At 36.9% G+C, this 12,833-nt stretch overlaps 1 protein-coding gene across 1 annotated transcript in view; it reads left to right on the forward strand.

Annotated features, from left to right (window-relative positions):
• The window catches only part of COPS5 (COP9 signalosome subunit 5), a 13,422-nt gene extending 6,987 nt beyond the window's left edge, over positions 1 to 6,435 (forward strand). Inside the window, exons 5-7 of the mRNA XM_009335044.1 lie at positions 1,863 to 1,974; positions 2,766 to 2,914; positions 6,035 to 6,435. Of these exons, the coding sequence (XP_009333319.1) occupies positions 1,863 to 1,974; positions 2,766 to 2,914; positions 6,035 to 6,119 (346 nt within the window). The 3' untranslated portion in view covers positions 6,120 to 6,435. The remainder of the gene's footprint in view (positions 1 to 1,862; positions 1,975 to 2,765; positions 2,915 to 6,034) is intronic.
• The last annotated feature ends 6,398 nt before the right edge of the window (positions 6,436 to 12,833 follow it).

The following is a 12,833-nucleotide window of genomic DNA, read 5'->3' on the forward strand; positions in this document are numbered from 1 at the left end:
ACAGTAGCTACACAGAAATCTTCGTAGAACTGTAATGTTCCTGTCATTTCAGAGTAGTCCTTATAAGTCTGGCATTGGCCATAAACCCATGCTTTTAAGCATGAAAGGATGATATGTTTTATCCTTTCTATTTTAGAGGTGGTCAATTTGGGAGAGTTCATTTGGTGGTTTTTTTGAAGTTGGAAGTGCTTAATAGTTATCGTTATAATCTCCATCTCAGGAAGTTGTCTTCTTGTACAAGCCATTTCTTTCCATCCCAACCATGAAAATATTTTCCAGTCTTTCCTAGAAGGAAACAGCAGTTAGGCAAAGAGAGGGAATTAAAACTGGAAATTTGTCACGTTACTGAATTCGTGATAATACAAAAGACTAGACTGGTGGTGTCCTCTCAGTAGTATGGGTAGTCTGACTAAGAATTAAAAGTTTAGAGAACTTGAATGAACCATAGAGCCATAGAATCATTTAGGTTGGAAGAGACCTTTAAGATCATCGAGTCCAGCCGTTAACCTAGCACTGCCAAGTCCACCAGTAAACCGTGCCCCTAAGCACCATGTCTACACATCTTTTAAATACCTCCAGGGATGGTGACTCAACCACTTCCCTGGGCAGCCTGTTCCAATGCTTGACAACCCTTTCGGTGAAGAAATTTTTCCTAATATCAAGTCTAAACCTCCCCTGGCACAACTTGAGGCTGTTTCCTCTTGTCCTATTGCTTGTTACTTGGGAGAAGAAGACACCCACCTTGCTGCAACCAGGTAGTTGTAGAGAGTGAAAAGGTCTCCCCTGAGCCTGCTTTTCTCCAGGCTAAACAGCACCAGTTCCGTCAGCCGCTCTTCATCAGACTTCTTCTCTACACTCTTAATGATCCTGTCTGTTTGGAATGCCAGTGACTACTAATTGCTTCACAGTAGCAGTCTGGATAATCTTAAGTCAAACCTCTCCTTTAATTGGTGTTCAATGCCCAATGTGAAACTGCTTCCATTTAATCTTTTTAAGTAAGTTTATTACACTATTCCTCAAACAACTTGGATTTCTAATTTTGAATCTGTCACACATCTCTTTGAAGAACTGACAGTACCTCATTTTTCTTAGCATATGTGAAATAAGGGTATTTGTTCTTCAAAAATATTGAAGTGTGGTGTGTTGGTAGATTTTAAAGCATTGTTATCTCAGATGGAATTTCTTACAGAAATACCAAGCAAAATACCTTTCCAGAGAAATCAAGAGATAATAAGATTATTGATAACCTGCTCAAGAATTTCCTGATCAAAATAAAGTTTAATGTAGCTCTTTAATGTTGCTGTAATTCACCTACACTAATGACTTCGCGTAGCTCAGCTTTCTATCCGCTTTATCATCTCTTGTGAATTCTGTAGCACCACTAAAAACTGGCTTTCAAAATAGGTATGGTAGAACGTAAGATTGTTTGCCCGTTTGTAACATTTACTGCTATCAAACATTCCTAATTGAGTTAGAGGTGATATATGCAAAACTGCAGTCATCTGTAAGTAACAATTATTACAGTATTGAAGATCCCAAGCATGGAACAGGGCATCGTTGCATTGCACAAGAAGTTGTTAAGAGAATAATTAAAAAAATCTTGCAATCTCATTAAATAGAACACAGCAGTATGTGTGGGGATTATGTGTACCTGTATTAAAGCTATATATGGAATACTTACGGAACATCTTTTAGAGTTAGAATTGGAACTGGGGGTAACCTTTTTACTGTTCAGTGCTTTGAATTTTTCAAGATATTTGCCATTGATAAGGTTTTTTTGAGATGGATGTACTTTGGGTGTCACAGCCAAACAAGACATGTTTAGATGGAAGCTTATTTTGTTTGCATGTTTGTTTTTAAAGGTATTATGCTTTAGAAGTCTCGTACTTTAAATCATCTTTGGATCGTAAATTGCTTGAGCTTTTGTGGAATAAGTACTGGGTGAACACTCTCAGTTCTTCTAGTTTGCTTACTGTAAGTACCATAGTATGCTATCATGTGCATGTATTAATTCATTAGTGCTGAAAGCCAGACCCTCTACTGTAAAATGCTTAATGGGACACTGGTAGATATAGATCCCACATTAAGATTCTATTCGTCAGATTAAACAAGAAAGGAAGGTTTTCCTAATCATAAATACTGAAATGTTCCTTATATCTGCTCTTTAGAAGTAGAAGGTGGGAATAACTTACGTTTAATTTTGCTGACTTCTCTAGATGCTTAGATTCTGTCTTAAACACCTTTTAACCTTCTATCTCTTTACAGCACTAGAATGAATAGTATGCCTTAAAATAATGGCATTGAATAAGTAAACACTTTAAAAAAAACAAACCCACCAAAACCCAAAAAAACCACAATGGAACTGTTAAAGCGAGGTTGCAACAGAAATACTGCCGGTAGACCTTCAATGTAACAGCTCATCATCAAAACCTTCCTTCTGCAAAAGCCAATTTTATGCCTTTTCTCTTGGTCAAAACCAACTGAGTTTTACTTAATCTTCCGTAACTTAGGACATGGGCTGAAAGTAATAAGAGAGTGCCCATTTCAGGCTTTAGGTATTGAGCATTTGTCAGATGTTCAGCTTCTGTTCTCTCCACCACCACTCGTGTGCCACTCGTGTTCTGTATCACTTCAGTTGCAGATAAAAGTTAAAATGTGCAGTACTACAGTCCCAAAGGCTCTTTTCAGGTTTTGTTTATTTTGTGCATAAATGCTTGAATTTATAGCTTAGAATTCAATATGTTTATCACCTTCTTTCTCCTAAGAATGCTGACTACACCACTGGCCAAGTCTTTGATTTGTCTGAAAAATTAGAACAGTCAGAAGCTCAGCTTGGAAGGGGCAGTTTCATGCTGGGTTTAGAGACTCATGATAAGAAGTCAGAAGACAAACTTGGAAAAGCAACAAGAGACAGGTAAAATAACACGTACTTGTGTTCTTCCCTGTAAAAAGTGTTATTTTGTTTTAAACTTTTTATCATCTTTTAATTGTAACCTACCAATTCAGTTGTAACCTACCAAGATTATAGATAAAAATGATTAGATTATAGATAGGAATGAGAGACTCCAAATGTCACTAGTTATTTTTGAAGGTTTAAGAAGATCTTGCCTTTATTAAACCTACAATGGCTTTTCAGTCTTTGTTTCGGGAATAAATTCAACTCTAGTTTGTAGTTCATTAAACAAAAAAATCCTTGTTAAATTCCGTCAGTATATGGCAAGCCAAAAAAGATGTTTTCTGTCAAATGCAAAATGGTAGCATTGCTAGAAAATAGCACATTTTATGTGGCTAATCAGGTTTAAACTAACAGTAAATAAAATTATTGTATAGAACATGATTTTAAGAACTAGTGCTAACAGTCCAGTAAGTTTAGTTTATACTTGTGTAATACTTTCATTCACTTAAGAACTCCCTTTTTTTCATATTTCTTAATTAATACGTCCTTTTTCCACAAATACGGGGTTTTTTGTTGTTTTGTGTTGTGTTCTGTTTCTAAGAAGTAGATTACAGACATTCTGGCCTTTATATTTAGCTACCCTGCCTGATAGCAAATACTTGCTATTATCAGTTAATTAATTTATTATCACTGGGTGTACAGCATTATTTCAAAGAAGCTGTAGTGTTTTCCCTCAATGTTCCTGATATATTTGTTGGTAATCAGCTCTTTTCTTTTTTGAGCTTTGAAGTACAAAAGTTGCTTCTCACTAATACTTACCTCTCTCTCCCAATAGTCTTAAGAATGATTTGTGTGCTTAGACTATCTATATAATGTTATAGTCAGCATTTTTCCAAGTAAAATCTTTAACAAAGGGTTATAGTGTCCAACAAGTCATACAGTATCTTGGGCTGTTCAAGAACATTGTATTTGGCAAATTCCAGACTTTGAAAACCAAGAAATGCTGCACTGTACATGCTAGTACAATCTCAGGTCCATCTGTGGAGAAGACAGGACTCACCTGCATGCATCTTAGGAGCGTTCTGAGTCAGGTATAATTTCATTTAGTAAGGAACAATTCTGTAGAATCCCTTGGAACAGACTGCAAAAATGGAATAAAATCTGGGACGTTCTACTTTTCAGATTTGGAGGTTTTCTGGTCCTCTTCCTCATTATTTTCTCCTGATACATACAACAGTTTTCTTGTATTCTCTTCCCTCCCACCCCCCCCACATTAGCAATATGTGCCATAGTACAAACTTTACTAAGGAACTGATTTTTGACATACCAGATGAGTGGTGGGTTTAATGATAGGTGATAAAATCAAGAAACAAAAAGGAGGCCTTGTGTGAAGAGACTGATTTATAAATAAATTATTTACATCTTGCTCAGTATGACTCAGGTGAACACGGGCTTTGCCTTAATAAAGAGAGGAGTCATCTTGTGTTGGACAAGTCTTTGTTCCACAGTAAGCAGTGGGGGAATACCTGCAAATGTAGTATGGTCATTGCTAAATAGAATCAGAGTTGCTGTTGTAACAGTGTCTTCTGTGCATTTGTTTCCTTGTTATGGAAAGTTAACAGCTGTTATAAGTTTTCTAATAAATGTGATTGAGTTGGAGGGGGCTTGACTTTGTAGAAGTTAATACCCATTTAGACTATTCTAGTTGCAGAATACATTTGCAACGGAGTTAAGGCTGTTGCTAACTCACAACAGCCAGGTTAGGTGATACCTCCCAGTTCCTGTAGTGAAACAGTTACAATAATAATGCTTTAAAGACACGAGAAGGATGGAGTTGCTGACAAGTTTGCGTTGATTTTGATCCCTCTTTGGTGTCCCATAATAACGACCGCATTTTATTTTCACGTTACTCTCATGTGCTTACAGTTATTCTAAGGAATAACTCCTCCTCTGATCACCCTACTATATTATTTCTTGCAGTGTTTCTAGAGATCTTTCTTTTCTGTTTTTATTTAGTCATCGTCAGTAGTTAGTTTATAAATTGTAAGACTGGAAGGGATTGTTGTTTTCATCAATTCTGCTTTCCTGTGTAACAGAGGCTACTGTAGTTCCTAAAATGGATTGTAACACTTTTACAGATGCATGTTTTTCTTCAACTAATAATCTTTCCTAAGAAAAGACAGTAGAAGACTTGTGCAGACACTAGGACAATTGATTCAGTGGCACCTAAATTACTTTCAAGAAATAATGTTGCAAAGTTTGCTAAATGATTATTGGGTGTACCTGTTTTATACTAATGTCTTATACTGTTTTTCCTAAAGGTGCTTACACTTGGCTGTATGATCTCTTCTGTTACTGTGCATACACATCTCTCAGAGCCATTTTCTAAGAGCACACACGCATTAGCCAAACTGTGCTCCAAGCCAACTTCCTTTGCCCAGGATTCCTTTTATCTGTCTAGTAGTAATTTGTCCCTATTCTCCATGCCTTCAGGGCTGATTCATCTTTTGCATTTGTATATTCTGTTCTGAGGCATTTTTATTTGTTAGTTTGGCACTACATCCCCCTAAGCCAGGCACACTGGATGAAACTTGGATCAACAGGAATCCTCTCAGCTGTTTGGGGGTTTTGCACGTTACATATTTTGACTAATAACTGATTAGCTCTATAAACTTCCTTTAATGTTCTCTGTAAAGTTTCTCAGAGGAGCTATGGTTACTGTGTACTACTGGCCTAGGGTTGGGCAAAGGAGATAAGGTAGAAACAGTGAGAGCCTTCAGGTATTGGTAACAGCTGGTAGCTCCATTCCCCCAGGGTTGGTTTTTTTTAAACTTTTTGGTTCAGATGACCACAGAGCTCACTTGCTGTTGTTAATGTAAGATGTCCTAAATTGCCAGACAAAGAAGTTTTCTGGAATTGGTCTTTGTGTGTATAGTGCTCGTCAGTTTGCTTTTGAAGTAACAAAAAGCTATTGGCAACAATGGCTAAACTGCTGTGTGTGACTTTTCCTTTCTGGACAGTTGTTAAGATTCATGGGGTTATGGGCACCCTGAACTTCCAAAACAGCTGAATATCTTCAAATAAAATGACGGTTCAGTTCGGTGTTTGGCCAACGTTGAATTTATGCTTGTTTTTCAGCTGCAAGACCACCATAGAAGCTATACATGGATTGATGTCTCAGGTTATTAAGGATAAACTTTTTAATCAAATTAATATAGCTTGAAGTGCATCACCAGCTGATATGCATCTCCAAAGCAGAAAAAGTCATGGTTTCTTTCGCTTGGACTTGTTCAATTTGGGAAATGAAGCTGGAGTGGAAAATTACTCATTTAATTTGTAGTACTTTAATATTTCCCACCTGTCTGACCAGTTTTAAAGAACAAAATGTTCTGAAATGTAGTGCAACTTTTTGTTCTTTATCATAAAACACAACCAGTTTGGAGAATTGTTCCAAAAGAAAAAGAAATGTGACTCACTGGATTTTGCTCTTAGGTATTTATCTCTATTATCCAACTGCAATAAAACAATTTTGAAAATGAGTGAGTGTTTTGAGGCTTGAATTTTTTGGCAAACATTCATTTCCTCTTACTCTTTTTCTGATTGTTCCATAGAAAAGCTTTGTCCACTCGGTTAGATTAGACAGGTAACCTATGCAGCATAAGAAGTTTGTTTCTCAGATTTTCATTTTTGTGTTTAATTTTAAGAATTGAAATCTCATTTGCTTATCTTTTAACAAGTTATTAAATCTAATGGAGCCTTTCCTGATTTAGTTTTACTGGTCCAGCCAGAAATGGTTTCTTCTCACAGTGATGAAACATTTCATGCATGATACAACAGTATTTTGCTTGTAGCTTCACAGTTACGATGGACATTTTATATTTCTAAGTAGTCAAGTAATGACCAGTTCTGCAGTGAAACTAATAATACGGTTATGTACCATTATTTTTCTCCTGCTCACCTTCTATTGCTTGTCATAGTCACTTGTTGCATGCAAAGGAACAAAATGAAAAATTATTATCTCTGAAATACGCGTTAGGCTAATTTAGGGCCACAGATACTAAAATGCATTAATCATAATCGCTGGCTTACAACATGGTGCTGCTGCAGGGCTGATCTAAGTTTGTTTTGGAGGCTTTCATACTGCATTTCAATAATTCAAGATGTTTGGATTTCTTTTCGGTTTTTATACTTAATCCTGAGTTTCCTGGGGTTTTTGGAATGTTTACTTTTGGGATAATATATAACATGCTTTATACAATATGCCATTACACTTTATACCTTAAGTAACTGATATTCCTTTTCAGCCTTAACTCTGCCTTGATGTGGGTTTTGTTTTTGTTTTGGTCTGGAAATTTTAATAGCTATTATTCATTTGGGGCTTTTCATCCAAATGGATTCCAGTGTATTTGAAGCTGAGATGCAAGTTATACAATGGAAACTTTATCATTCAGCCTGGAAAATGCAGATACCCCGAAGCAGAAATTCATCAAGAGTTTTGAAGAAGCAGCAGCATCCAACAGTATAGGAAAAATATATTTATGCGGAGCTAGTAAAGTTGAGATAATTATCAGATGTGCAGTTTGATAGGAGAACAATTTTACGCTTCTCCCAGCATGGCAGTGGTGGTGGGGAGGCAGGAGAAGAAAGCTGTGGTATTTTAACATTCAAAGCTATTAATTTTCTTGGAAATGGCAGCGATAGACTCCTGTACAGGCAAGCACAGTACATAAGCCCACAGCAGTACCTTTTAAGTTCAAGGAAGACACAGCTAGTGTACCTGGCCAGTAACTTTTCCTACTTATTTTCTTCCACGGGTGTTTGTGAGACTTTAAATTTTAGCACACAGCCCTTGTCCCACTCAATATGTGTTTACACAAAGAAGTACGCTGCTTTCGTGAGATAAGTACCTATTAGGAAATATAACCTCTTTTGCCACTTTATAGAATTCTCTTTGCATAGCATGATCCAAAAGTTTTAGACACCTGAAATATAATAGTTTAATCTCATATTAGTCTATTTAGTGTATTTAAACTGTCCTCATTTGTGATAGCAATGAGCTGAAATTTCATGCACGTAAGCTCAGACTGAATGTTTTTAGTCACAGTTGGCTTTAAAATACCAAGTTGTTTATAAACTATAGGAATATGAATGCTGATGCTTGAATGCTGATGTAAACAGTTGTCCATTCAGTCACATGTTGTTACTTGCTGAGCATAGTGTTATAACTCAATTTAAAATGATACATGTAGTGTGGCTATACCTGTGGCCTGTGTAGGATCCTTTCTGCAGTGTTCAGGAACCAAAATAACAATGCCCTTGTCTTTGATCAACCATTTTTAATGCTAGCATGATGCCAAATTCTGCCTTAACTGAGATCAGAATTCCATGCGTTGAAGATCATTGCCATAAAGGAGTCATCCAGTATGTACGTGCACGCGCACAAGCGTATCCTAAACGATGGAGAATCATTGAGGGATAGAAGGTAAGCCTTAATTCTACCAAATAGTTTTGAGACCTTAGAAGTATTAGGAATAAAGGTATTCTTGAGAACAATGCATGTTGTATATCAGCAAATACGTGAATTTGTTCTTCCACATACGCACCCACTTTTTATTTAGAAATTAGTTTATGCAAATGAGTGCCACATACCAGGTAATTATTCTGACAGCTAAAGTAATTCAGTACATACTAAAGCACATGCAAATAGGTTCTCTTTATTTAACTTTTTGAGGCAAGCATGCATACAAAAATTCTGAGCACCTTTGACATTTTAATAAATAAAAATTAATTCAATGACCACAATTAATTTCTTCATCTAACAGTATTTGCCAACAGATATTAAAATTACAGCATGCTGAAAATGCTGAATTGTGTTTGAACTTCTTCCCTCTCCTGTTCTTCTGTTTTTCTTTCTTCAAGCTGTCCTGTATGCTCACCTTTCTCACGTATGCAAATTGCATTTTTAAACAATTTATACATTCTAATCTCAAGAAAATCCAAAGAAATTATGCATATTTGTAACAATCAAATACCAAGGACTAAGCTGTAATTCCTGATAGAGTACCAGTTTGCCTTCATTGTGCGCAGGCTTTAAGAAGAGCCTTTCAGATTTATTCTGTGATTACTGGGACAGTCAAAGATGCTCCATTGTCCTATCAGACCTCCTTCTTCTTTGAAGTTCCCTTCAAATGTTTGGTAAGAACTGGAATGGCAGCTCCTATAAATTAATTTTCTTGCCTGAAGATTGAATGGTGGTATTTCTGTTGCCACATGGAACCAGAAAAAAGACATAATTTTTCTTGCCTTTTTTTTTTTTTAATTTACTGAATGAAGCGTTGCAGCTGTGAGAGACTGGCTTCTATTGCTGTTCACCCGTTGTCCTAACTTCCAGTCCACCTAAAATGCAAATAGGCAAGAGAAGGTGAGGGGTTATGGGAAACGCCCCGCTGGTTGGCCATCTCTAACAGCGGTCGTAGGAGTGCTGCTGGGGAAGAGCACGTGAACCTGGCCGCTTTTTTACCTGGTTTGAATGGATCTAGTAGCTTTATAGAGTATTTCTAGTTCTAATAGCATGGCATGTGCCGATTAACAGTTTTGTTTGCTTTACCCTCCACCTTTATGATTTATTAGTTTTTATCATATCGTCACCTCAGCCTTCTCTTCAAATTGAGAAGTTTCAGCTTTTTCATGCTGTTGTTACAAAGCTGCCACTTCACCCACTTGATTTTAGTTGGCGTCCATACCATGTCCCATCCTGCTTTGTGCTTGACACGCAGAGCCCAGAACTGCACTGTACTCAAGATTGGGGTGCACCGAAGTTTTATAGAGAGGCAAAATAGTTCTCCCTTGTTCTCAGTACCCTTCCTGGTGACACCCAGTGTTTCGCTGACTTACTTGGTTGCTGCTGCACATCAAGCTGATGATTTCAAAGTCTTAAAAACTGCTTAAGTTTGAATTGGTAGGTACAACTCTGGAAAGCATTGTGCAGGCATGGTTCGGAGTTTCCCAAGATGCATTTATTACATCGAAGCTCCTCTGCCACATTTTTGCTCACTCAGTTTTGCGAGATCCTTTTGGAGTTCCTCACCATCAGCGCGGTATTTGACTACCCAGAAGACCTAAGTTACCAGCTGAAAATTTCGAGATATTTAGTTGTCTTTAACTCTTCGGTTAACTCTTCGGTTTCATCTGATTGACATGCTCATTTCAGAGAGGAGTTTACCCCAATGATACTGACTGTATTTTATAATGTATTGTCATACTTTTGGACAGTAAAGTCAAATGCAAAATATTGTGCTGTCTATGACGAAATTCAAGCTTGGTTTGTCTTTATAATTCAGTACAATGTCTAGCCATCGTTTCATATTCTGAATATCCAGAATACTGCACAGGGAATAGTAACTCAACTATAGGACAAACTTTTGAAAATAAACACATTGGAGGAGAAACGTTGAATTGCAGTGACTGCAGGGAAGAATGTTTTGCTCTCTAAAGGCTGTACGCTGGAGAAGGAGATGGTTTCAGGCCTAGTGCGTGAATGATGAGGTGCAGATGTAGGACTCATGCATGCGTAATTATTCATTTATCTTGCATATGCCTGCACTGTATCTGACTGCCGTGTGTGTGTGTGTGTGTATATATAAAAAACTGAAAATAAGCACTTCAGAAACTTGCAAAGTTGTATTCCTGGATTATTTTAAAAGTAACTAATGGCAATAGAAACATTTCAAATTTATATGTATATGGTATATCTGAAGTATCTGGTCATACAAAGCAGGGATACTTCTTTTTCTCAGATTTTATATGTAGCCAAGACACTTAAGGTAGTGAAATTTTGCTTTGCAGTCCCACATAAACAATTGGATTACCTACTCAGTGGATACGTTCTTAACTAATCTGTAAAAGGTAACATCTGCACTCTGGTGGCATTTGCTTTAGGAATGTTTGTGGATAGTGTTTAACAAAACTGTAAAAAGCTAAATTAGGTGATTAGGCTGTTAGGGCCAATTTTTCTCTAAATAATTCTGCATCCAGCAGCCCCCATTTGTACCACTAAGCACCCAGATTTTTAAAAACTCGGTACTTATTCAGAGGGAAAATGGGAGTTACTAGACGTTAAGTGTTTCCCTAGGTCTCTTACATTAGATGTCTGCTGGAGACCAAGCCTTTCTGAAGGATTAGCCCTAATTGGGAGCTTTAAGCAATGATCTTGATACACTGAAGAAAGCCAAATTTTAGAAAATGTTTTGGTCCCCAAAACTCTCTCTGGCACCGTTAGCCGCCAGTATCTGGATTTTGTTACAAACTCTGTAATCTTTATTCTTACAAGCAATCTTTGTACGAACCTCACTGAAGTCAAGAACTATTTTTGCTTTAGAAAAAGCTAATAAAAAGGCTAACCTTAATCTTTTGCTTCTGAGCAGCGTCACAGCGTCGCAAGTTCTTCAGTCGTCCCTTGCCTCACATTCACGCCAGGCCAGAAGAAATATTCCTTGAGCTTTTCATAAGTTATCTTTGATTCTAGTACTGGAATAACAGGCAGCTGTGAGCTGGCTACAACAGCTCTGTTCACCGTCTATCTCAGATATTCCCTGGAAAACTCCCCTTACCCCACAATGTCTCTGTTCAGACCCTATTTTACAAGGCACTCTCTTGTTTTCCTTGCTGTCGGTGGCAGTTTGTGCACACAGGCTCAGATGAAATAGAATGAGCTCTTTTAAACTTGCTATTTAGTAAAGGAAGCATAATTTTCTTGCATTTCTATCACACGTGCCTTTATAAAGCTTTGACTGCGTCTGGTTTTGGATATTTTGTTTTTACCTTAACCTGTCTACTGTTTCATGAAACTTCAGTGCGGCAGGCTGTTCCTGCAGATACAGCAGCTTTAGAAGGCATAAGGTTGCCATGAACTTGGGTACTGGGTCGTTCCTGCACAGCGTAGTACCTTGCCCCAAGGCACACGGTGTTTCTATAGTACTCCTCCACTTATTATGAACTGTAATGCCAGTTGATTATTTAATGTTGATTATTAAAATGCAAGAATCCAAGACGTAATTGCTGACATGTTCCTATTTTGTTTATAAGGTTAAAAATACACTAAATATAATTAAACATTAATTATCTTACTTGTTTTCTCCCCTTTGCTGAATTTTGGAGATCTTTTTATTTTATGTCAGTGTTTTAAAATAAGCTTGGTATGTTACTTTCTCTTTGATAAACATACTATTTATGTTATCTATTTTTATCGCTGTGCCCCAAAAAGTCCAAATCAGAATTGGACTCTCATTATGCTACTAACATATAATTAACACGATATGTTTATATACAGTATTTAAAGTATTTCTTGAAATCCCAATGTAAAAGGTTTTGTATATCATACCATAAACTAGGTTAAGATAAAACGATAAAAACAAATACTTTCAAAAGTACAAAACCAGACAAAATTTAAATACTACAGAGTTGAGCTAGCATCATTTTAAGGGTGCAAGTCCCTAAGAGGTGAAAATGATTAAAATATGGGGTGATAATGCATAAGATTAATTGCATGCATGTAGAATTTTTTTCTTGTGTCAAGTCTTGAAGAACTGACATCAGAGAGTCTCCAGGTAGTTGAAGGATTTTTCTGGAGTTAAAAACAATTATGCTAAACCTTTAAGGAATTAATGAAGTATCTTGTTCCTCGGGGTGTATTTTTCATGAGCTGTAGTTTTACTTTTCTGAGCCTAGGAATAATATCCATGAGGAAATATGTAATTTAGGAAAGTTAATTTTGACCCTAAGATGAAACTTCTAACATATGAAATATTTGCTGTGACGTTTGGTTTGTTTTTAATTATGAAAAATTGCTTCATACAGGGCTTTCTGAAAACTACAGTATTCTGGGAAGTAGCATGGTCCAGTGGATAGGTCATAGGACTGCATCTCAGGAGAATTGGGT

The sequence above is a fragment of the Pygoscelis adeliae genome, unplaced genomic scaffold (assembly GCF_000699105.1).
Source record: "Pygoscelis adeliae isolate BGI_AS28 unplaced genomic scaffold, ASM69910v1 Scaffold101, whole genome shotgun sequence".
Lineage (NCBI taxonomy): Eukaryota > Metazoa > Chordata > Aves > Sphenisciformes > Spheniscidae > Pygoscelis > Pygoscelis adeliae.